Source organism: Manis pentadactyla, assembly GCF_030020395.1.
Source record: "Manis pentadactyla isolate mManPen7 chromosome 15 unlocalized genomic scaffold, mManPen7.hap1 SUPER_15_unloc_1, whole genome shotgun sequence".
In the NCBI taxonomy this organism is placed as follows: Eukaryota; Metazoa; Chordata; class Mammalia; order Pholidota; family Manidae; genus Manis; species Manis pentadactyla.
The window spans coordinates 463,320-489,099 of NW_026644588.1; the positions used below are offsets into that span (position 1 = coordinate 463,320).

The 25,780-nt window shown below is 44.1% G+C and overlaps 1 protein-coding gene and 1 non-coding gene across 7 annotated transcripts; both read left to right on the plus strand.

Annotated features, from left to right (window-relative positions):
- Positions 1-3,831: 3,831 nt before the first annotated feature.
- Positions 3,832-25,620, plus strand: LOC118920165 (zinc finger protein 606). Of its 6 annotated transcripts, none has more exons than XM_036900621.2 (7): positions 3,832-4,950; positions 5,966-6,074; positions 7,013-7,069; positions 7,580-7,665; positions 15,619-15,745; positions 16,203-16,298; positions 18,438-21,394. In XM_036900621.2, exons 2-7 carry the CDS (start codon positions 6,044-6,046, stop codon positions 18,470-18,472), a joined length of 432 nt encoding a protein of 143 aa, XP_036756516.2. In that variant the 5' UTR covers positions 3,832-4,950; positions 5,966-6,043; the 3' UTR covers positions 18,473-21,394. The 6 variants fall into 6 exon arrangements, with proteins under 6 accessions (XP_036756516.2, XP_057352473.1, XP_036756510.2 ...); XM_057496490.1 differs by having other exon boundaries at positions 3,846-5,441; positions 21,271-25,620; XM_036900615.2 differs by having other exon boundaries at positions 3,847-4,950; positions 21,271-25,620.
- LOC118920985 (small nucleolar RNA SNORA26) lies at positions 6,245-6,365 on the plus strand. The gene has a single exon (XR_005028143.1). It is a non-coding gene; the product is annotated as a small nucleolar RNA SNORA26 (small nucleolar RNA).
- Positions 25,621-25,780: the final 160 nt, after the last annotated feature.

Genomic DNA, 25,780 nt, shown 5'->3' on the forward strand with positions numbered 1-25,780 from the left:
GCAAGGATATCTGATCTCACCACTTGTATTCAACATTGTAATGGAGGTTTTAACCAAGACAATTGACAAGAAAATGGGATAAAATGAATCCAGATTGGAAAGGAAGAAGTTAAAAACAGTTGCTATTTAAGCAGACTCACAGACTCCAAGAAGGGACTAGTGGTTACCAAAGGGGAGGGGTGGAGGAGGGTGGGTGGGAAGGGAGGGAGAAGGAGATTGAGGGGTGTTAGGATTAGTACACATGTTGTTGGGGGATCATGGGGAAGACAGTGTAGCTCAGAGAAGGCAAATAGTGACTCTGTGTCATCTTACTACACTGATGGGCAGTGACTGCAGTTGGGTGTGGGGGGGGTTCTCGATAATAAGGGTGAATGTAATAACCACATTGTTTTTCTTGTGAAACTTTCATAAGAGTATATCAATGATACCTTAATAAAAACAAAAAACAGTTGCTATTTACATATTACATGTTCAATGTAGAAGAGCTGATGGAATCTGCCAAAAACTGTTGCAATAAGTGAGTTTAGCAAGGTTTCAGGATACAAGATCAATATACATCTGTATTTCTGTATACTAGCAATGCACAATTGGAAACTGAAAAAATTTAAAATACTATTTAGTACAGGATCAAAAAGTGAACTTAAGGATAAATGTGACAAAAGATGTGAAGAATATGCACATTGGAAACAAACTGCTAAGAGAAATTAAAGAACTAAATAAATTGTGAAATACACTCATTCATATGTCAGAAGACTCAATGTTACTAGGATGTCAGTTATCCTCGAGTTCATCTATAAATTTCAATGCAGTTCCAATTAAATTCCCAGTAGGACTTCTTATAGACATGGAATTGTAGGAACCTAGAAAAGGACCTCGAATAACTAAAACAACTCTGAAAACAAGAAAGTTGGAGAGTTAACACTATCTGATTTCAAAAATTATTCTAAGTGCTACTGTAATCAAAATAGTTTGGTATTGGTATAAAGATAGACAAGTACACCAATGGAACAGAATATATAGTCCAGAAATAAGCCATACACATACAGATAACTACAAAGGCATACAGGGCAAAATGCAGTGGAAAAAGGAAAGCCTTTTCAACAAATAGTACTGGAACAATAGGATGTCCTTATTTATTTATTTATTTATTTATTTTCCACACAAAATTCTCTTTATTACAAGGAAAATAATAATTTTACAATAGAGGAATCTGATAGACATCTGAACAAGGTGATCAAAGTCAACATTAACAATAATGGGACAATACCATTGTTAGTAATGCCATGGGCATCCTGGTGTAATATAGGCATGGAGACAATATCACTTCTCTACTATGCTTGCCAAAAATGTATTATCTGAATTTATTCATGAAGAAACATTAATTGAAACCAATAGAGGTATATGCTACAAAATAACAAGTTTGTACTCTTTAAAATGTCATGGTCATAAAATGAAAAGTAAAGAAAATGAAGTATTTTGGAATTAAAAAGACTAAAGTGACATGACAACTAAGCAGTGTGTGATCCTGGATTGGATCCTGGACCAGAAAGAAATACTTTTTAAGAAAATTACAAAAGATAGTATTAGGAAAATTAGTGATATTTAGTAAGGTCTATAGATTATACTATATGAATGTATCCTGATTTTGGTAGTTGTACTGTGATTATATAAGTGAATTTCCTTGTCCTTAAAAAATACATACTGAACTATTTTAGGGATGAAGAGATATATCTACAACTTACTCTTACATGGTTCGCAAAAATATAGACAAAATTGGTAAAACAAATATGTTAAAATATAAACAATTATAGACTCTTGGTGAAGGGTATAAAGGAGTTCTTTCACTTTTTGGAACTTTCCTGTAAGTCTAAAATTCTTTCAAAATTAAAGACTACCAAAAAAAGAAGAAATTCCTAGTTCATTAAGTTTTAAGTGATGAATGGATATTGAATTTTATCAAATTCCTTTTCTATATCTGTAAGGATGATTATATGTTTTCTTTTATCCTATTAGTTGGGTATATAATAAGACTTGAATGCTTGAAATAAACATACATTTTATATAATATATATTACTGGATTTGTTTTGCTGATATTTAACTTAAAATTTTCAGCATTAAGTATACTGCTTAATTTGTATGTGTTTGGGAATTTTGTGGTTTTAAAAATTGTTGACTGGGGAATCAACATTTTATTGGCCTCATAAAATGAGTTGGTATTTCCTTGTTCTATTCTCAAACAGAGTTTGTAGAAGATTGGTGATATTTCAACCTTTAATGTTTGGAATGTCCTTATTTTTTAAAAAGGAATTTTGATCCTTATTTCATACCATATACAAAAATAAAACAATTTTTTAAATTTCATAGATTTAAATTCAAATTCTAAAACTTCTAAAAGAAAAAATAGGAAAATCTTTGTGATTATGGATTAAGCAAAGACTTCTGAGATAAGACACCCAAAACAATTCCTAAAAGAACACAGTGATAAATTGAACTTCATCAAAATTAAAAACTATTCTTCAAAAGACACTGTTAGGAGAAAGGAAAGAAAAGTCACAGATAGGGAGAAAATTTTTGCAAAACATTATGCTGATAAGGGACATATTCGCAGGATAAATAAAAGACTCTCAAAACTCAACAGTAAGAAAATACCCCCTTTTTTTTAATGGGTAAAGTATTTTCACCAAGCAAAATATGCAAATGGAAAAGAAACATGAAAGATATTCAACATCATTAGTAATTAGGGAAATGCAAATTAAAACCCAATGAGATACCAATACACATCTATTAGAATTGCAAAAAACAAGAAGACTGATATACCAAGTGTTGGCAAGGATGTGGAGAAGCTGGAACTCTGATTCACTGGTGGTGGAAATGTAAAATGGTGCAACCACTTTGAAAAACAACTTGACAATTTTGAAAACGTGGAACTTAGACATACCATATGATCCAGCCGTTCTATTCCTAAACTTTTACCCAAAAGAAAAGGAAATATATGTCCATATAAAGACTTGTATACTGTACTAATGTTCTTAGCAGCTTTATTTGTAATAGCCCAACTGGAAACAAGTGTCCATTGACAGATGACTAGATAGTGATAGATCCTTAAAGTGTAATACTACTCAGCAATAAAATGACCTACTGATATATTCAACAGCATAAATTAATTTCAAAATAACAGTGCTGAGTAAAAGAAGCCAGACTCTCCATCCCCTGTAAAAAAATTATAAATCATTCCACTTACATACAACTATAGAAAACTCAAACTTACCTACGGGGACAGAAAGCAGATCTGTGGTTTGGAAATAGAACGGAAGAATTTACTGGGAATTTTCAAATTAAGACATAAAAAACTATAAAAGACACTTGAAGAAAATCCTTTTCTTCAGAAGACCATAAAGTGAAGGGTAAGTCACAACTTGGAAAGGATATATTCGTAAGAAAAGATTAATGCTAAATTTATGGAAAAAAGTTCTACACACCAGGAAGAGAAGACAACCCAATAGAAAGATGCCTAAAGGAAATGAGCTGAAGATAATTCATGGAGAGAAAGCACAAATGGCTAAACACTATGAGAAGATGCTGACTCTTACTACTAAGAGAAGTGTACACATCTTTCCAAACATGAATTTGGCAAAAATTTAAAAATCTGACCCTACCAAGTACTGGGGAGGATGTGGACAAGTGAACTCCGAGACATTGCCAGTGGGAATATGAAAAGTGTAATCCTTTTGGAAATAGGGTGATATATCTACCAATGTTGAACATAAATATTCGTACCCTATGATCTGTCAGTCCCACTTTGAGGGGTTACCCAGATAAGGTGAACAGAGGAAGGGGCCCTGGCCGAGGAAGCCCTGGGCAAAGGTCACCCCAAGCCCGGGCGAGACGGAAGCCGTGAGGGGGCCCCGAAGGCGCGTCCGTAGGCTCTGCCGCGGGGCTTCCAGGGTCAGCCGGGCCCGAGGGCTGGGGTCCTGGCCCAGGGGCCCTCTCCGTGGTGGCTGAGGGGCTTTTTCGTGATCCCTGTCCATGCGCTTGGGTAGTGGTTTGAACGGCAGCCGCCGAGGCAGGACTTTGGTTATTATGACTGCATTCCTCAGAGCCGCTCAGTAAATGTTGATTCAAGGAAAAATCACAATAGGTCCGTGATAATTTACGCTCCCATAAAACGTCGCCATCTGGGGAGAGATTTGGGAACAATCCGTGATGCTCTAAGCAGTAGAGCTTCGTATGCAGGAAGCTCAAAATGAGGTTCTTTATCTGAAAGGGGTATCAGAACGCCCACTTCCTAACCGTCTTCTAAACAGTAAGGATCCCTCGGACCCGCGCCTGGGACGCAGAAAGCGCTCGGGCTTCGTCGGATCCCCACCGCTGAGCGCGGCCACCGGGAGACACCGCTCCACAGGCCCGCCAGCCGAGGCTCGCGGGGCCGTGGCCGACTCGGATCCGTTGGGGTGCGCGGCCGCGGCGGCGTTTCCGGCCCCGGCGGAAGCTCACGGCTACGGACTACAACCCCCAGCAGCCCGCGGGGCGCGCCCTGGACGGCGCCGGGGGAGCGGCCGCCATTGTCCGCGGCTGAGGTGAGGCGATCGCCCGGCCGGCGGGCCCCCCGCTGCCGCCGCAGCCGCGCGTCGGGAGAACCACCGGGGAGACGCGGCGCCCGACGGGGACTCGCCTGCCCTTTCCGCGCCGGCCGCGCAGCCCCGTTCCCTCGGCCTTCGGACCCTCCTGCCGCTCTCCGCCGGGCTCGCGCCGCGCTGGGCCGGCTGGGCGGGGGCCCCCGTGGATCCTGCTCGTCGGGACTCGTGCCGGCTCGCGGCCTCCGGCCCAGCGGGCCTTTGTCCCCAGGTGGCGCGCGGGGATCCCGGCTGAACGACCCGGAGCCTGCTGGTGGCCTGCAGGGAGCGGCGGGTATCGGCGCGCAGGGTGCGAGGCCGGGAGCCGCGAACCAGGTGAGGCTGGCCGCTCGCTCCGCGGGCTCCTGAGCACCGCATCCGCCTGGGGCGTTGCGGGAAACCTGGGCGGGACGCCAGGCCGCAGATGAGGATGCTTTCGAGGCCGTTCATGTAAATAAGCCCCGTTTCGTTCTCCGGCGGGCGTTTCTCGTCCGAGCGCTTCCGCTTACGGCGCTGAAGGAAGTCACACAAACGGGCTGGGAACACCCCGGGTTCCTGTGAAGCAGTGACTGGAGGACTTCGTCAAGTCACAAACAACGGTGCAGAATAGCTTGCCTGCTTGCAGCCTTGGCACGGATCCCGGTGCCCCTGGGGCCCAGTGGGCGTCCTGGTGCCGCACACACACTCGCAGGAATCCGCAGAGCCCTGCCGGTCGGCGTTGGTACCCTCAGTGGTCGCAGGACTGGCACAAAGACCGGAGCCCAGGCAGCTGGTGGTCGGCCTGCGCAGCAGGAGACGAGCAGGCGTGGGCCTGGTAGATCCTGCAGGTGGACCGCATTTCTTTCTTCCTCCTTCCAAGATAATATTTACGTAACATGAAATTAGCCATCTAGTGTACATTTCAGTGGTTTTGTATGTTCAGAAGGTCGTGCAGTCATCGCCACCAGTGCAGAACAGTTTCCTCGCACCCCGCAAAGGAAGTCCCCGCACCCGTTAAGCGGGCACTCGGCGTTCTCCCGCCCTGCAGCCCTAGGCAGCCGCTTGGGTGTGGGGGCTGCAGGTGATTCTACAGTGACTTTTGTCAAGTCAGCCTGAAAGGTGCCACAGTGTTGTCACTGTCGTCTCTTGGGAACCGTTGACAAATTTCTACCCTCTCATCCTGGATTCTGCTCTTTTTCAGTTTATTCATGTCTTCATTTCTCTCCAGATATTGTGTTGTTTTTGACATGTAAAATCTGTTTTCTTATTATGATCCCAAGAACTGTTTTGTTGCTTCTGTGGATGGGTTCTCTTTGTTCCCACTGGATCTTCTGTGAGAAAGGACCACTTTTGTCTTCGCTTTTGTCGTTAGGTTGGCATTGCTGTTTCTTTCTGTATATCAACCGAATCCAGTGCTCCAGGCAGGCACCTGGTGGATTAATATTGCGGAATGGCAGCCATCAATCCGTGGGCCTCCTGGGGTGAGTCCAAATCCTGTTTCTTCTGGGCCTCCCTAGAGTGACCTAGGAGCCTGGGGTTAGAGCTGGGGGTGCGTGTCTGAGGGTTTTGGGAGGTTGGAGGGGGTCTCTGCCTTGGTACAGAACTAAGTGAGTGAGATTAAAAGAAGAACCTTGACTGTTCACCCTTTTCTGTGCTCTTTTATGGTTGACACAGTACCTTAGGAGGCTAACGCAGAAGGGTGAATGAAGTAAGTCTCCATAAAATGGCAAAGAGATTGTAAAACTCTTTGGATCCTGTCTGGAATCACAGCGGGGGGGTTAAAACCAAACTTGGTTGTTGGTAAAAGGGGAAGCTTGTTCATGTGAAAGACAGTATAATTTTTGTATATTTTATAGTCATCTCATCTCCTGAGATGTCTCATTAGTTGTGAGATTTTACAGGTGATTTGTGGGATTTCTTAGAAGATAGTCATTATCACAATAAAAATTTCCCTACCACTCCCATATTTATTTTTATGATTGTTTTTTGCTTATATAGCACTGTAATTTAAGAACAATTTTAAGTAGTATGTTAGTGGTGTGTTTTATCGCTAAGTGAGGTTTCTTGTATCTCAACTAAAGACATCAATTATCTTAGTAGTTTGTTTTTTTAATTAGGTAACGTTACACATTTTCTCGAGCTAGCTCTTCAGTCATTTGAGGGGTTCTGTTCCTAACTGGTCTATTTTGTGACAATGCCATTTCAGTACATTTCCTGAGAGTTATCTACTTGTGCATTTCTGTTATAAATTTAACTTGCTGTGTTGTATTTTTTCCTCATGCCCTTGGGCTCTGTTTGCAGAACTGTGTTAGGCCCGTTAGTGAGACAGGTGTCCTTTTCCATTTTGTTGCCTTTTGTCAACAGAACTTTTAGGAAAGTGGCCTTCTGTTCCCTACCTTAACCTGATCATCTTGTGTAGGTGTCCTTTCGGACCCGTCATGGGGGATCGTGGCTGTTGACCCGTGGGCCTCCTGGGGTGAGTCAAAACCTTGTGTCCTCATTGGCCACGTCAGCTACCATGTTGTAGCTTCTCCCAGGAGGGACTTACCATGGCCAGGCCAGGGGAGTCAGGTGGGGGTTTAGGGCAGGGCAGATCTGGCCCATAGCTGTTTCTGTAGATCTGGAACAGAGAGATACCAGGACACTGCTGAGGGAGAAAGTGATGGTGACATCTCCAGGACAGGGTGCATGAGAATAAATGTGTGTCCATTTAGGGCCCAGGCCTGGAAAGGTGACCAACAGACAGTGTTTCTCAGAGACAGTGCCTCCGAACAAGAGGGGTCACTGCGGGGGCTCATGTTTGTAGGCACAGTGCTTATCTTCTCTGAGCCCCATTCCCTTTATTTGTAAAATGAGGAGGTGGGTCTCTCCCCTTGCCCAAGAGGGAGGGCCAGGGCTGGCTCCCCTGCGCCCTTGGGAAGAAGGACTCTTGTGTGTGCACTTCTGGCAGGGGAGCTGCCACCGTGACCTCGCTTTCCCCCCTCAGCCCTGTGTCCTCAGGACCCTGCTCGGCGTGTGGAGGACCCCGAGGAGCCAAGGAGGGTCGCTGGGCCCCCAGCAGCCCTGGTCCAGGTGAGATGGGGCTTCTGCTTTTCCCTGAAGGGCTGCCCAGTGTTAGCCTCTGAGGTGTCCAGGTTTTCCCTGGCCACCCAGTCCGTGTGGTTCCTCAGTTCACAACAGCTAGAGTTTGGGTGGATAAGGAGTTAGCCAGAAGCTGTCACCCCCTGAGCACACACGGAGGACTCAGACAGTATTCCACGGCTGGGAGCCTCACTGTCAGCAGCCTGTTCACTGTCCTGAGCTTGGGCTGGGCTGTGGGTTTTGGTGCACAAGGCACAGCGGCCTTGGTTGGCAGCTTCCCTCCCTTTCCTCTTTCCACCTTCCCTCAGTGTTCGGGTCCGAAGCAGGTTGGTGCTGCCTGTGCACTCTGTGCTTCTGGGAGGGGGAACAGGGACAAGCTGGAGCCTTGTCCTGAGGAACCCCCAGTCCCCTTTCCAGGGTGGTTCATTCAGCCGCTGAGGCCACCCAGCCTGCTGGTGCTGCACACGTGGCTCAGGACACAAGAAGCCTGCAGTGCCTGGGGAGGCCATAGGGCTCCGAGCCTGACTCCTGCCTTGGGAGGTGGGACAGAGATTGCATAGAAGTCAAAGGGTGCAGAGCAGGGAGGCTGCCCGGGAGACACGAACCTAGGCCAGGAGGGGAAGGGGATGTGGCAGCCGAACGGGCACTTCCTAGTGAGCAGGGGGCTGGCCACCTGCAGCACACTGGGGGTGTCTACATGACCAGCGTCTGAGTGGAGGCTGACCCCAACTAGACAGTAGGCTGAGAGGCCAGTGCGAGTCCATCCAGGTTCTGGATGCCTGCTGCAGACCCAGGGCTGGATCCCAGTGGTCAGAAGGAACCTCAGAGGTGTTGGGAGCAAGAGGTGCCAGGGTCTAGAATGTGGCTGGAAAGATAACTCTGGCAGGGGTGTGGGGAGAGGGGAATTCTGGGGAGCAGGCTGGTATTGCCAGCTTCAGTGTGACCGGGCCTGGGGTCAGGGTTGAGAGGTGTGCAGGAGCCGAAGCAGGGGACTTTGTGACTGTAAGGTACAAGGGTGGCTCCTGAGAGAAATGGGACACAGAGTTGATACTGGAGGTGTTGTCTCCCTCCCCACCTCTTGCCCGGCCTCCTCCACTAGAGGCCGTCACTTAAGAAAAACAAAATTTTTGTACCAGTTTTACTGAAATATTCACATACCATAAAGTTCATTCAAACTTAAAGTATATAAAGTATATAGTGGTTTTCAGTTTATTCCTAGAATTGTTCAGCTGTCACCAGTGTGTAATGCCAGAACATTCTCATCCTTCCAGAAAGAAGCCTAACCCACGAGGGCCCCTCCCCACTGCCCTGACCCCCGACTCCAACCCCTGACAACCACCAATTTACTTTCTCCGTGTATTTGCTTATTTATTGGACATTTCCTGCAAAGGGAATCATACAGTATATGGCCTTTGTGTCTGGCTTCTGTCCTTTAGCATGGTTTCAAGGATCATCTGTGTCATACAAATACAAGTATTTTATTTCTTTTCATGATGCAGAGGCAGCCATTATTGACTCACTGATTTCAGCTTCTTGGGGTTGTGTCCTTGTTTCCAAGTGAGAGATTCTTATCCCAGGTCATCAATTCACATTCGCCCTGTTGGCTCCCTGCTATGAAAAATGAAGAAAAATAGTTTCACTACCATATTTAGGTTTTTCTTTTGTATGTTAAAATGATGAGCAAGCAAATGTGAGATACTGGGATATGAAAACATTAATAATGTCTCTATGCCTCCCCCAAGTTAAAGCAATGAAACCGCCCACAGGCTCAGAGCTGACTGGTGAAGTGTCGTAAGTACGCCATCCCCGCTTTGGCAGCATTGCCGTCTGGGAAGGCAAAGCAGCCCGAGGTGCGTGGTGCAGGGGGTGGTTGTCAGACATCCAAAGTTGGGTGACTGATGTCTGCTGCTGTGCCGACGACGTACAGTCATTTTCAGGTTCTGTGACAGAATCAGCAGTGAAATAAGTCTAGGCCGAAAGATGGCCTGATTCAGTGGCTTGGGAGCAGAAGTTAGCTGTAGTAAGAGGTGGGGAGCTGCATGCTGCTGTTAGCTCCAGAGCGTTCCTGAGAATCACTAGAGCTAATGGTGGGGGAATAAAACAATTAAAATAACAGCACCCTCCAGTGTCTGAAGAGTTGTGATTTCTGAAAATATGCTCCTGGCCCCTCCCCACACTCACTTTGGATTTTTCCCTGTGGGAAATTCAAGACTTGAACCATGTGAGTTTTGTGTTAAGCAAGGTCTTCTGGAACACAAACGAGAGCCCCGTGTCCCTCTGTTGTTTTCTCCAAATTAAATATTTATTGAAATAAAGTGTTCACCTGGTGAAACCATCAAATGCTGTCATCCCTTGTTATCTGAATAGTCTATTCTTGGAAACATGTTGGATAGCGAAGTTTCAGCTAGTGGGAGCCCAGATCCCATTAATTTTGAAGGATGGGGAAAATAATAATATCCCAGCCCATCTGAAATGCCAGCCAGACTCCTCAAATAGTGGGAGCCCTTAGACCTCCCCTTAATGGTCCACCAGTGGCTCCTCCGTGATACATACTGTGCACAAGAAACACCAGTGATGTCATACCCCACACCCATCCCTGGTTGTCTTCAAGAACGTGCACACTCTAGTAGTTCTCCTCTGAAAAGAACTTATGCTAAAATACTAATGAATAATGAAATTCTGAAGATGCCAAAGAGCTCATCTTAATTTCCCCAGGTTCCGGGAAGGGGCCAGCTGTCGGGATCCTGGTGATGCAGGAGCAGTCAGATGCGATCCTGTCAGGCAGACACCTGGCACCCAGCTCAGCAGCCTCCGCATCCTCCATACCCTCCCATGGGTGCGTGGCTGGTGTGTCAGCAGGTTCCATGAAGTGCTTTGGAGTACCTAGGTCTACACTTGTAGGTGTGTACAAAGTGAATTGTGTGAGAATGTTTACAAGAATTGGGATGAAAGCTTGTAAGTGATCCTAGCAGGTGTTTGTAGAGTGCCGGCTCAGGTCCAAGGGCTTGCTCTTCGCCGAGGGCAGCCCCTACCCTGCTCTCATCCTGAATTATAATTGCGACCTGCAGCATCTGGCCTCGCCCTGGAGGCTTCCTCTGGTCTCCAGCTGGGAGGCAAGGTGCCTGCCTTCCCCTGTTTCTCCCCTTTCATGTCCAGCCTCAGCTGTGGGCCCTGACGTGGCATAATCAGCGGCGGCTCTTCATCTGTTTGGCAGTCCATAGGCCCTTCCAGTTTCAATGCAAGAAATACTTCCTTTTGTTTATTTAAATGTTATTTCTGACAAATTTCTTAATTACGGAAAAGCATAAAAAGTAATCAAACATGGCCGCCATCACTCCAAATTAGTTGTCATTAACGTCCTGTTTGTTTCTCTGTATAGTCACCATCACATTCCCACCCTCAGAGCAACCACTCATGATCTGTGCACACCTAGTCCATTCTTAGACTCATTCATAGATAATTACAGACCTAATGTAGATGAATTTTTATTAACTGCTCTTTCTACACGTAACTTCTATGGCTTAGCTCATTCAAAGTAACGTTGAGGTCCGTCCACATGATGAATAAGGTCAATTTCATTCTTTTTGTTCCAACCAGGGCTTGTGCTTTGTGCATGCCTTCCATGAATGGGCTTACAAGTACCCCTTCTCCCACCATTTTTGCCATTTTTGCTATTCCAGCCAAAGCTGTGTGCACATTTGTGTACTTTGACTTTGCACACACATATGCATTTTATCTAGACATACCCTCAACAAGCCAAGTTTCACTGCGTTTCAGGGTGTATTTTTACTCTGACCAGTGCATGGTATGTTGTATTAGTTTAGTTTGCATTTCCCTGCTTGCTAGTGAGGTTGAATGTTTTATATCGTTATTGGCCTTCAGTATTTCCTCTGCTCTCTCTCCCATCCCTAGATTGATGTAGACTGACTCAGTAATATGTGGGCATTTTACTGCATTCTGGATCAGCTGTCTTTTCCCAGTTTGCAGCTTGTCTTAACTTTATGGTGTCTTTTATCAGTAAAATGCTTTTAAGTGTATTTTTGTCAAACATACCTGCTTATGGCTAGTGTTTTTGTGTCGTTTTTTTTTAAGAAACCGTGTTTTAAAAATCCCCTCTTGTCTTTTTCCTTTATATTCTCTCTCTGGGGTTGTCTCTTCCTTGGTAGGGCCTCCTGAAGTGATTGCTGCGTCTTCTCTCTTCATATCCTGTGAATTCGTTCCTGTTCTCTCAGAGCCTCTCATATCATCCTGTCCTGTTTTATACTGAAATCTCACCAATCTGACAGTCAGAATTACAGCTCACTGAAAGTTGGATGCAACTGCTGCCTGGGTTCTCTGTGTCTTGGCACCGAGTCTGGTCTGCACCTGTGCAGCGGACGTACTTGGGCGGCTGGTCTCTTCACCAGGGAAGAGCTGTAGTCGGAGTTCCTGCTTTGCTGTGGCTGAGCAGGTCTGCTTCCTGACTGGCTGGCCTCCTCCCTGTGCTCACCCTCACCCCCACCCCCTGGCCTGGTTGGGCCAGGATCATCACGTTGGTTCTGCTTCCTGCTTTCTGGGTCCACCGCTGGCTGTCAGGCTACAGATTCCCCAGCTGTTACGTCAGGCCGAAGGGGTCTCACCTCAGGGGCTGCCACGCCTGGGCATCACGACAACCTTCCGTACTCTTGGGAAGGCCTGGGAGTTTTGCCCGAATATACATTCAGCGCTGGCTGCTGATAGCGCTGCCCACAAAGAGGAGTGACTGGCAGGGAGGTGGGGCAGCTGGCAAAGCTGTCCTGAACACAGCCTTTCCCCTCATCTGTTTTTTAACTTGACTTTCCCCTGCCTTCTCTGTGTTTAAGCTCAGAGCCTCCCCTGGGGTCCCGTTTCCGCTGCAGTTTCTAACATGCAGGGCTGGGATCTCGGCCCCGTCTCGCTGGTCAGGTGCACTTGGATCCACTCTCCATCTTGCAGGAATGTGGAATACCAACCACATGCTGATGGCCTCTTCTCTTCACTGGGATTTCTCTTACATTTTCTTAAAATCTTAAGAGATTTTTAAACCCCGAAGTAGAACATGAACCTTGTGTTTACTCAGGTTGCTCCCGTAACAGATCACCACCGACTTAATGGTTTAAAATAACACGAACTGACTCTTCTCTAGAGCTCAGAGGTGTGGGGCCCACAGGTCCGCTCCTGGGGGCTCCAGGGCAGAATGTGCTTCTTTGCTTCTTCAGCATCTGGAGGCCACCCGCACTTCCTGGCTCACCGCCCTCTGCTCCACCTTCGGAATGCATCACCCCAACTGCTGTTCCCTCTCCCATCTCCGATGACTCTGACCCTCCTGCCTCACCCTCCTTCACCTAAAGGGACCCTTGTACTGCCTACACTGAGCCCACCTGCATGATCCAAGCTTATCCCCCCATCTCAACATCCATGACATAATCACATCTCTGCAAAGTCCCATTTGTCAAATTAAGCTAACAGTCACAGGTCATGGGGATTAGGATGTGGACGTCTTTGTGGGCCATTAATCGGCCTCCCACGAACAGCTGTGTTCACCAGCTTTAGCTACCGTTAGCTTTCCAGCTTTCTGCCTGTATTTTATTCTGACACACAGTGTTTCTTTAAAGTCTGGAGTACTTGAAAGGAAATCTCAGATGGTGTATCATTTCACCCATACACACTTCTGCATATATATCTAAGGGATTAATACTTTTTAGAAGATAGCCATGGTATCTTTACCACACCCAACAATAGTTTCTTCTTATTACCCAACACCCAGATAACATTCAGTTTTCCCCACTTGATCCCAAAATGTCCTTTACAGTTGGTTGGTTCAAATCAGGATCCAAATAAGGACCACACATTACATGTGCTTTATATACTGAAGAAACCAGGTCACTTGTCTTGTTTTGCCGATTTTGCCCTTGTGATAATTTTCTCCATCCCTTCGTCTCTTGTAACAGGTGGTTGGGCAAGAGGCCGGAGTAGGTATTTTTGGCGTGAATACTGCATGGTGGTGCTGGGTCCATCCTACTGTTCTGCATTAGTGGGCACAGGATGTCTAGGCCCACGTTCAGATGACATGATGGATTAGTGGGGGGCAGGTATTACTGCCTTATGCCTCCATTACTGAGTTACCCGCCCACCTTTCTTTCACCTGTGGTTTAGTGGTCACTGATGATCACTGCCATTGTCCTTTTATTAGCAGCTGCAGAATCAATCTCTAATGTTCATTACTTATATGTTAGGTGTAGTTCTCTTCCTTTTTAAATGTGCGTATAGGGATTCCACTGGGGTTGGGAGGTGAACTTGTGGCTCAGCTCACCAGCTTGACAGCTGCCTGGGTGTGGGGTTGGACCTTGTTAAGTGTGGAAGGTATTTGAAGACATTAGGTAACCTCAGATGCACCCACTGGCAGCATGTGGGCAGTGGACAGACAGCCTCCCTGCTGGCTCCCTGGACTGCTGTGAAAGTGTATTGCACTGATGATTCATGCTACACAGGCCTTGTGTGCATCCTTTGTCTGAATGTTACTTTTAAATAAAAAAGTTACTCAAACACATGGAAGTAACAGCTATCAAGGAAACTAAGACCTGGGCAGGTTTATAAGCCAGAACCAAGAAATTGGCCTTGAGTACAAGGTTGAGGATGGCTTCACTAAGGGAGCTGGTAGTGAGCAGTTCTAAATGCTTCTCAGAGTAAGGAAATCATCGGCGCAGAAACCATTCTGTGCTTTAAACCAGTCATTGTGTGAGGGTGGAGGGAAGTTCAGACTGACATAAAAATAAAAGTTAATACACTGAACACCCAGCAGCAAGGGCTGGCCCTAATGAGGGGTGACAAGGTCAGCCGATAAGCCATGACTGGCACGGACAGAAAGGAAGGCTGTGGGAAAGGCCAAGTGCAGGTAGAGGAGAAGGCATGCAGCGGCCTGTGAAGGGCTGGGCACGCTCCACAGGACTCTCAGGGTGGAGACGCACTGCACGCATGTCCGGCCAGCGGGTGTCTGTCTTGGGCTTGATTCTGCACTGACAGAGGTTGACCAGAAACCAGTTTCTATATGGAGGGGAGGGCCTTGGTGCACAGACGGCAAAATGGGGGCCGAGAAGTGGGCCCGAGTTGTGAGGTTTGTGACGTAGCACCCATGATGGGCAGCCCACTCTGCACCAGCACCACCACCAGGGAAGGCATTGCCCCTGGCCCACCTGGAAATGCCCAGACACCTGAGGCCCACGTGCTGATTGCTTAAAAGGACTGTAAAGGACATTCATTGCAAAAGTCAGACAGAAGTTATGATTCATCTCCCCCTCTAGTTTTCAAGTGAGTATTCGTGGTTCTGTTTTTCCTAAAAGCATCAGTCTGAACTTTTCAAGACTCCAGTGTTCTGATGGCAGTTGTGACCGACTGTCTTTGGCCCAGGCGCTCTGCTCTGTCCTTCCTCACCCTTAGCTCCGATCTTTGGGACAGAGATGATCTGGGGATGGAAACTTCGCTACTATGGCCAGGAAGACAGCCTGCGAATGTTTAGCTCACCCTTCCAGGCCCTAGATCTGCATGTTGAGCAGACTCAGATCCCTGGGTCTCTGGCCTGTGACCAGTGCTTGTACTCTTAATAAGGTCCTGGCCTTATTAAGTCTCTGCATCTGCAGAGAAGAAGGGGGCCTTGCCCTGGTGGGGATCCTGTCCACAGTAGCCAGTGTTACTAGACTTGTGTAGGAGAGATGCACTTGTCTTTGTGGTTACTGTGGGCCCACATACTTAATTCCCTAGGAGAACATCCCAAATACAGGGCCCTGGGTGGCTCACTGTGAGACCTGATCCACACCAGCCAAAATACTGAATGTAACTAATATAAGTCCTCTCTGCATCTGTCACCGCCCCCGTGCTGTCAGCCTCTCCATCCCCAGAGAACATTGGAGAGGAGGGCCCCAGACTGAAGAGAAACGTGTGCTCTTTTAGGAACCAGTGACCTTCAAGGATGTGGCCGTGGACTTCACCCAGGAGGAGTGGGGGCAGTTGGACCCGATTCAGAGGACGCTGTACCGTGACGTGATGCTGGAGACCTTTGGGCACCTGTTGTCTGTGGGTAAGGCGGGTGCTGCCTGAGCAAATGAAGCTGTTTGCATTGTGATACCTTTGCTGCTTGTTCGAAAGCTCACAGGATATAACTGTTTGGCAATGGATGTAAACTAGACTTAATTGTGACCATTTTGCAATATATACAAATACCGAATCACTTTGTTGTACACCTGAAACTAATATAATGTTGTATGTCTGTTACATCTCATTTTTTAAAAAGTAGCAATGCTTAACAACAACACTACCAGCAACAAATAAGGTTCAGTGGTAAATCTAAAGGATTTGTGGGGTCCCAGAAGGCTGAGATGGTCTTGAGCCCTTAGGTTCAAGGCTGCAATTCCTAATGCTTATAAAGCATGAGGTGGGAGGGATCCCACTTTTTCTGCCCAAATGAGAAGCCAGGGAAGAATAGGTATGGGAAGCATATAAAGCTTCACATGTCGGTGTTTTTCGTCCATGCATAGGGAATCAGATCGCCAAGCCCGAGGTTATCTCCCTGTTGGAGCAAGGAGAAAAGCCGTGGTCAGTGGAGCGAGCATTTCCTCAAAACCCTTGTCCAGGTGAGACAGGCCGAAACTTCCCCCAGCTCTGCTTGTGAGAGAGATGGCCGAGGCCACGGTATCGCCTTCCTCAGAGACATCCAGAACCCCTCCAAGGACCTTTATCCCTGTGTTGACTCTCTTGTGGCTGTCGATCGAAGCAAAGATGCTCACCTTGTTAAGACGGTAGCAGTTTTTGTAACTGCAGTTTCCCTTCCTTACTGTCCATTCTCCTGGTGTCTTTCATCATCTCAGCTGCCCTTGTCACTAAGATGACTTCTCATTCACTCACCAGCTTTTTAATTTGTTTTCATTTCCTTTACTGACGAACTTGTAACCATAGCCACAGACTCTTCTTTAAAAAAAAAGAGTTTTTTCCTTTAGGTGTTCACATGGTTCAAAAACTCAGTTACTTAAATTGTAAGCTGATAAACCTCACTTTACTACTCTGCTCTTATCCACATTATTCTTAATACCCCCCCAACACACATAGGTAACTATTTTTCTTTTACTATAGATTTTTAAATTTGTTACTGGTTGTCCTAGGGATCATGATTAACATGTTAATTTATTTATAACAGTCTAGTTTGAATTAATACCAATTTAATTTTAATAGTATACAAAACATCTGCTTCTGTATAGATGTATCGTCCCCCATTTATGCTGTTACTGTCACAAATTACATCTACACATTGTATGTCCACCAATGTAGATTTATAACTGTTGCTTTATGTAGTTGTCTTTTAAATCAGGAAAAAAAAGAAGTTACAGAAACATGCATTTATATAGCCTTGTTGTATTTAGCTATGTAGTTACTCTTTTTGATGTTGTCTGTTTTGAGTTACTGTCTAGTGTCCTTTTACTTGTGTCTAAAGGGTTCCATTAACATTTCTTACAGATCAGGTTTGCTAGCAGCAAATGCTCAGGTTTTGTTTAGGTGTCTGGCTTTCTCCTTCATTTTGAAGGTTTTGCCGGATACAGAATTCTTGGTTAACAGTTTTTTTCTTTCTAGCGTGCATGATTTCTATGAGAAATAAGCTGTTGACCTGATAAGGGTCCCCTTGTGTGTAATGAGTTGCTTCTCTCTTGCCACTGTCAGGATTCCCTCTTGGCTTTGGCTTTGACCTTTCACAATTTATGTGTATGTATGCAACCTTCTAGATTCCCAGAAATATGTTAGGGTTTTTCAGAGCCCTTATGGACATCTCAGTTCTTTCATCTTTTTGGTTTGTGTATTATTATTTGCCTCAGCTGGTTTCCATTGTGTCAGGAAGTAGTGACTTTTAACATATTGCCTGCAAATGTTTGACAGACAAACCTGCACCCTAGAGGCCTTTAGCACTACTCAAGTTCCTGGCAAGCCTTTTGAGTCAAGTCTTTGAGGAACCACCAAACAGGTCAAATAAAGACTATTCCTTGGGAAGGAGGCTCTGAAAAATCTCTAAACCTCGTTCTGCTTCCTCTAGTACTAGAAATACAGGTGGTTATTTTCCAAGGCTGCTGTGATTGCAGAGCCAGAGATGGGGACGAAGATAATCTAAAAAACTCGCTGTTAATGAAATTAATATAGTTTCTGTGAATACACTCTCCCCTGGGTTGCTGCAAGGCTTTGGTTAATTTACAAAATTCTGAGAGTATTAATTGTGACAGTTTTTGACAATTTTTTGGTTGTTTTTATGGATTGGTAAACTTTCAGGGTATTTATGTTGCCATTTTCACTGACCTCTTGCCCCAGTTAATTACTTTTAGTAATTTCTATTATGTTTCCAGAGTTTCTTTATGCAACTAAAAGCATATGGGGATGTGCAGTTATTTTTCATCTTTCCAAAGGTAGACTGTGATTCAGCCTGGTCCGTATATTGATGTTTTTAATTTAGCATTGTACCATGGCCTCCTGAGTTCTGGAGGTAGATTTCTTCCCAGCCCTTCTAACAGAATGGGCTTTTGTGGAGTCTCACCAGCTGCCTTCATTTCAGATCTCAAGGACTCATGAATTATGGTAGTTATAAGTCTTCCCCCCTTGGTGCTAATGCTTTATGAGGCCTGTGGTTCTGTCACCTCCTTCCTTACACTTTTACCATCTTGCAGATCATCTCCACTGTCTCCTTGATCTCCGTGGAACTAGGAATTTCATCTCTTTGCTATGGATTGTTTTCCCAGGTTCTTGGTATGTGTCCCTGAAGCCAGCCTTCTGAGTCGTCTGAGCTCAGTGTCGAGAGAGCACCCTGACCACCTGCTCCTGCCTCTGCAGGAAGTAATCTCTTCTAACTCCTGGGATTTTCTTCCTCTGAAATGTCAGCTGTGTCATTCAACTTTCACCAACGTCACCTCCCCCTCAGGTCCCTCCCTCATAAAATTGCAGCTCAAGTTGATGAGTAAATTCATAACTTGTTATCAGCCACCTCAGGTGCTTATTCTTATTCCACATGTATCTCTCTGAGGTTTTCCATCATGAGGTCTCTGTTTTGTTGTACAGTGTTTTGAGTTGCCTTTTGCGTAACTGACCAGATGTCCAAATATTTCTATTACTTTTCTCATTCCCTGACTAGTTCCTGCTATTTACTCTGCTGGCACCTTCACGTCTTCCTAATGAGTCCAGTCACGTGCCGTGCCTGGGGCCCGTCTGCACTGGAGCCCGGCTGAAGGCTGGACTCCTTTCTCTGGTGTGGAACTTCCCCTGGTTTCTTCTGCTGGTACTGATCTCCTTTTTCGACCTCCCACCCACTTAGCATGTACAAACCCACGATCTCTCAGTGATATATTGTGTGTATTGCTCATAACTGTTCAGCATTTCCTTTCATCAGATAGATCCTAACTTCCAGGTGAAAGAGACTGTCTTTCTTGTCTCTGGTTCTGGACACTCAGTCCACAAGGACCAAGAGAAGTTTGGGCCAGAGTTGTTCATTTGGTCAGTGGGATGATCAGCTGCCATTTTTAGAAGTTTCTATTGAAAGAATTCAAAAGCTATATGAAGATCATTCCTTAACTTCTAGGAGCTGAGCTTGAAATTGTAATAAATGCCAGTTCTTGAGTGGAGTAGAGCCTCTTTTGTAATGGACTTGGGTAGCGAAATGGGGAAAATAGTATATAGTGAAGTGAGAGGAAGAAAAACCTAGAGAAAGAGGACAAGGAACTACGTCCTGTTGGGTACCTGTGCCAGGCTGGATAATGACACCCCTGCCCCCCCAAAAAAGATACACCATGTCCTAAACTTGTGAATATGATACCTTAGTATGGCAAAAGGGGCTTCTCAGATGCAAATAAATTAAGGATCTTGAGATAGAGAGGTTATCTTCGATTATTTGAGTGGGTCCATTGTAATCACAAGGTCCTTATGAGAGTGAGGCAGGAGTGTCGGAGATACAGAGAGGAGGCGGTTGACAGAAACAGAGGTTGGAATGAAGTGCTTTGAAGATGGAGGAAGGGGCTCCAAGTCAAAGAGAGCAGACGGCGTCCAAAAGAAAAGGCAAGACTGTGGATTCTCCCCTGCCTTGCTTTTAGCCCATGAAAGCCATTTTGTAGTTTTCACTTCCAGGACTGTAAGATAAGTTTGCATTATTTTAAGCCACTCTTCTGTGTGCTAATTTGTTACAGCAGCAATAGGAAAATAACACAGACCCCTTCAACTGCTGGGGGAGTGATACCTCAGCAGTGATAATAGGTGCCTCCCGAATGTTGAAGTTGCCAGACATTTCACTGGATTCATAATCTTATTTAATTATCAGGAAAGTCCTCCAAGGATAGTGGCAGAGCCAGTATTCCTGTGTCTCCATCAAAACATGCTGTCTTTCAAGTCTATCTCTTGTGTCATTGTTCTACAAATAATTCTGTAGTTGTGAAAAGAATTGTAACTGTAGGAGTTTCCATAAACCATGGTGATTTTTGCCCCCTTCACTGATGGATTTTGTGTCATTAACTGAACTCTAAGGAATAGGAAATGATGTAACAGCATATAGATGACACCCTAGCTTGAAGCCTCTGTTGGTGTACTTTCTCTTAACTTCACCCCCTCCTTTTTTGAGCAGGTGTCACACAGGGGAACTGTAAGGATATTGTAACACAGAAATGAATTAGGACACTTTAATAATTTAAGCAGTTGTTAAGGGCCTGATTAATCATCTATCTATTAAGCCAATTATTTATTTTTTCACCTTAATAGTATTCAGTGTGTCCTTTGTCAAGGATACCTTCTGACCACCCCCACGATCAGCGATTAACCAGAAGGATTCATAGGATTCAAAAGTCATATTCAGACTAATGGTTTATTACAGTGAAAGAATACAAAGCAATATCAGCAAAGGGAAACGGCACATGGAGCTATGTCTGGAAGCCAAGTACAACTTTCAGTAGTCCTTTCCCAGTGCAGTTGCAGAGGACACACCTGATTCCTTCAGCAATGAGTTGTGACTATGGTGTGAAGTGTCAGCTACTAGGGAAGCTTACCTGACCCTAAGAGTTCAGGGTGTTTATTGGAGGTTGGTTATTTAGGTACACAGTGCCTTTGTGACTGACTGTAACCACCAAAGCTCTTGACCCCTAGAAGGAAAGCAGGTGTTCATCATAAATGACATTGTTCATACAAACTATGTAGGGAAATTGGGACAGTGTGCCTCAAGGTCTCAAGCATGCGAAACATTCCAATATCTCAACTCCTAGGAGTTGGCCAAGGACCAGTCATGAAATAGGTCTTGGAAACCTTTAAAGTTTGAGCAACTCAGGTATGCAAAGATAACTTTTCCTGCACACCCTTTGGTCCTCCTTTTCATGGGAAAATACTCCTAAATGGGTTTTATTAGTGCACACTTTGTATTTTGGTTAACTGCTTCTCTTTACTTTTCACTATTATATTTTTCCCTATTATGATCTTTCCCTAGGTTACAAGTCTATTTGAAAACAAGTTTACATTTGCCTTTTCAATAATATGGACAATTCCACTTTTTCTATTCTTAAGTTCTTTCTCTGTGCTCTGACAACTTTTTTCTGTTTATTTCAGAATGGATGAGAAATCTTGAAGGCAAAACACTGATCCCAGCACAGAGCATTTTTGAGGAAGAACAATCCCATAGCATGAAGTTGAAAAGATACATATGGGATGATCCTTGGTTCTCCAGGTTAGAAGTTTTGGGATGCAAAGACCAGTTAGAAATGTACCACATGAACCAGAGTACAGCTATGAGGCAAATGGTCTTCATGCAAAAGCAAGTACTATCTCAGAGAAGCTCTGAATTCTGTGAACTTGGGGCACAATGTAGCCAGAGCTTAACTTTTGTTCCAACTCAGAGAGTTTCTCAAGTAGAACATTCCTATAAGCCAGATGCAAATGCTGAAAGTTGGAGATGTAACTCAGCCATAATGTATGCAGATAAGATTACCTGTGAAAATAATGATTATGACAAAGCCTTCTACCAGTCCATACAGCCTGTTCATCCTGAAAGGATACAACCTGGAGATAATCTTTTCAAATGTACTGATACTGTTAAATCTTTCAATCATATACTACATATTGGTGATCATAAGGGAATACATACAGGAGAAAAAGTCTATGAATATGAGGAATGTCATCAAATCTTTAACCAGAGCCCATCATTTAATGAACATCCAAGACTTCATATTGGAGAAAAACAGTATGATTACAAAGAATATGAGAATATCTTTTACTTCTCATCCTTTATGGAACATCAGAAAATTGGTACTGTAGAGAAAGCATATAAATACAATGAATGGGAGAAAGTCTTTGGGTATGACTCATTCCTCACTCAACATACAGGCACTTACACTGCAGAGAAACCCTTTGAATATAATGAATGTGGGACATCTTTCATTTGGAGTTCTTACCTTATCCAACATAAGAAAACTCATACTGGAGAGAAACCCTATGAATGTGATAAATGTGGAAAAGTTTTTAGGAATCGTTCAGCCCTTACTAAACATGAACGCACTCACACTGGAATAAAACCCTATGAATGTAATAAATGTGGAAAAGCCTTCAGCTGGAATTCTCATCTTATTGTACATAAGAGAGTACATACAGGGGAGAAACCTTATGTATGTAATGAATGTGGGAAATCTTTCAACTGGAACTCCCATCTAATTGGGCATCAGAGAACTCATACTGGGGAGAAACCTTTTGAATGCACTGAATGTGGGAAATCGTTCAGCTGGAGCTCCCATCTTATTGCCCATATGAGAATGCATACTGGAGAGAAGCCCTTTAAATGTGATGAATGTGAAAAAGCTTTTAGAGATTACTCAGCCCTTAGTAAACATGAAAGAACTCACTCTGGAGCAAAACCATATAAATGTACTGAATGTGGAAAATCCTTCAGCTGGAGCTCTCATCTAATTGCTCATCAGAGAACTCACACAGGAGAGAAACCCTATAACTGTCAGGAATGTGGCAAAGCATTCAGGGAACGCTCAGCCCTTACTAAACATGAAATAATTCATTCTGGAATTAAGCCCTATGAATGTAATAAATGTGGAAAATCCTGCAGTCAGATGGCTCATCTTGTTAGACATCAAAGGACTCATACTGGAGAAAAGCCTTACGAATGCAATAAGTGTGGGAAATCCTTCAGCCAGAGCTGTCATCTTGTTGCTCATCGGAGAATTCACACTGGTGAGAAACCCTATAAATGTAATCAATGTGAAAGATCCTTTAACTGTAGCTCTCACCTTATTGCACACCGGAGAACTCATACTGGAGAGAAACCATATAGATGTAATGAATGTGGGAAAGCATTTAATGAGAGTTCTTCCCTTATTGTACATCTGAGAAACCATACTGGAGAAAAACCCTACAAATGTAACCATTGTGAGAAAGCTTTCTGTAAGAACTCTTCTCTTATTATTCATCAGAGAATGCATAGTGGAGAGAAACGCTTTATATGCAGTGACTGTGGGAAAGCCTTTAGTGGTCACTCGGCCCTACTTCAACACCAGAAAAACCATAATGAAGAGAAACTCTGTGGATTGAATTGATAAAGAGATTTTTCTTTTATCATACATTTGGTGCCACATTGAAAAAAAAAACCTGTAAGTAATCAAGAGGGGAAGTTTTTAGTAAGAGTTAAGGAAGACTTCTCTTATTCAATAGAAAGTATCTCTTAGAAGAAACCTATAGATGAAAAGAATAGGGAGAAGCTTTCAGCAGCTGTGTAGCCCTTATTTGACATCAGATAATTACAGATAATTTGAAAAAAACTCCAAACTACCCTTCTGGTTCACTAGGAATCCTACTGAAGAAAATGAACATAGGGAATGAGACATCTTTTAGTAAGAAATCTCAACTATTTGTGGATCACAGTACATTGTTAAGGGAAAAAACCCATTGTTCTGGGAAAAGTGTTTCAACTGGAAACATAATGTTTTGCATCAAGCCAGGAGTGTTGGATGGGAAGCTTTAAAATATCATTTTTGTGCATAATTATGGAAATACAAATTTTTTTATAAGGGGAGAGGGTCTGGGTGCCCTTTAAGGAATAGAATATGGAATACTAAATCTGAATTTAAGAAAAAAAGTATTCAATGAGATATTTACTGTTTATCAAGATTAACCTTAGAAAAGATTAGTAAATGAAATTAATAATGGAAAGTCATTACCTAGCAGTATGAGACTGATGTTGGAACAAAAGGTGATACTTTATAACACAGTATGTCAGTGTCCTTGGTTTATTTATTATTGCATTGTTGAACAGTTTGTAAATTGTTTTAGGCAGTCACTGTAAGTTCTAATTATGGAGTCCGCATCAGTATACATAATATTAAGGAATAAAAAAGGACAGTATTGTTTGTGTATATATATGTGTGTGTGTGTGTGTATATATATATATATATATATATATACACATATACACACACAGCTCCTATAACATCTAAAAATGGGAAAGGACTGGAAAGACCAATGGAGAAATTTAACCTAATTTAAGATTTTTTGTTTTACAGATATGCAGCACTTAACCACATGCTAGGCTTTGTTTAAAATGCGTTTCAAATACTGTTCAATTCCCTTAAGAGATAGCTACTATTATTATCCAGTTTTACAAATGGAGAAACTGAGGCACAGATGTTGGAAAACCTAAAGACACACTGCTAGTAAGGAATGATTTGGCTCCAGAGTTCATGTTTTTAACCACTATGTTATGTTGCCTCTCCAGTGATTTTTTTCCCTATTTTTCTTTTGTTCAGTGTTGCTAACATAGACATTTAATGAAAATCAAGAAATTCCTAAACAATGAGAGAGAAAGTTATCTGGCTCTCTGTCTTGAAGGACTTCTGGTAACGTGAGAGCTAAACTCCCGTTGAAATAGGAAGTCTGGATTGGATATTCAGAATCACTGCATTTTCTGGGACCTGGGTCCCCGAGAGGATTTACAGCAGAGTAGGTAGGGGCTGAAGGACTCACTAAAGGTTTGGGCAAGTCTCAGAAATACCCCTTGATGGGTTTAGAGGGCAAGAGACACCACCACGCATGGGAGCACCATTTCTCAAGGTCTCTCTTGGATTCAGTGTCTGTACTTTGTCTTCTCTAGATGAAAAGGTTGCTTGATAATAGGGAAGATTTGGAAGGGAAGGAAGCCAACCAATCTGTCACATAGAGTGAAGTCTCCATGTGCTTATAGGGGTGAGCGGGCAAGATGAACAGGAGGAACTGGGCAGCTTCTCTCCATAAATATTTCTTATATTTCCCTAAAATAGGCTGTAATTAGGGGCTAATAGTCCATCTCGGATGGGCTTCAAGAGTATGAGAAATCCAGTATACAAAGGTTCATTTAATTCTCCAGGGACCCATGACTCCCCAGGAGTGGAGAACCACAGCCTGCTAGGGTAATGGGGAGGTGGTGTACACCAGCCGACTCCTGTAGTGGAGCTTTCACATAGAAGCGTGACGTCCAGTTCCCTACCTTCCAGGGCTTAATGCATAGTGGTTGCCCAGTAAATGTTGCAGGAGTAAAAGTAATTGAATGGGTTTCTTATGTGATTCGTGCAAAAACCCTGGAGAGAATAGAGTCAGCGTTATCTTTGTGAGAGAAAGCAACCTAATGTGTCAAGAGTCATGCTGCCAGTATATTGGAATAATATTCTAATACCTGAAGTAACACATTTTGGGCAAATCCAGATTCTTTGCTTTTGGGTGCTCCAAAGGACTTCATAAGTCACACAAAATATTCTGCAAGCAATAGTGACTCTCTGGCATCTTACTACACTGATGGACAGTGACTGCAGTGGGGTATGGGGGGGACTTGATAATGTGGGTGAATGTAGTAACCACATTGTTTTTCATGTGAAACCTTCATAAGAGTGCAAATCAATAATATCTTAATAAAAAAAAGTTCTGCAAGCATCCTGGCCACTTTATATTACCAAGCTTAATGTCTTAAAAAAAATACTTCTAAAAGGGCCCCCCTGTGGCCTATCCCACATCATGAGTCAAGAGAACGTCCTAGATTCTTCTTCCTCCAGGAAGGGGTACCCATATGGTACCACTGTCACATAGCCTTACG

Coding starts and splice junctions, on each gene's coding strand:
- LOC118920165 (XM_057496490.1), top strand. CDS start 6,044: ATGGCAGCCATCAATCCGTGGGCCTCCTGGG. Junction 6,075..7,012: donor CAATCCGTGGGCCTCCTGGG/GTGAGTCCAAAT, acceptor CATCTTGTGTAG/GTGTCCTTTCGGACCCGTCA. Junction 7,070..7,579: donor TGACCCGTGGGCCTCCTGGG/GTGAGTCAAAAC, acceptor TTCCCCCCTCAG/CCCTGTGTCCTCAGGACCCT.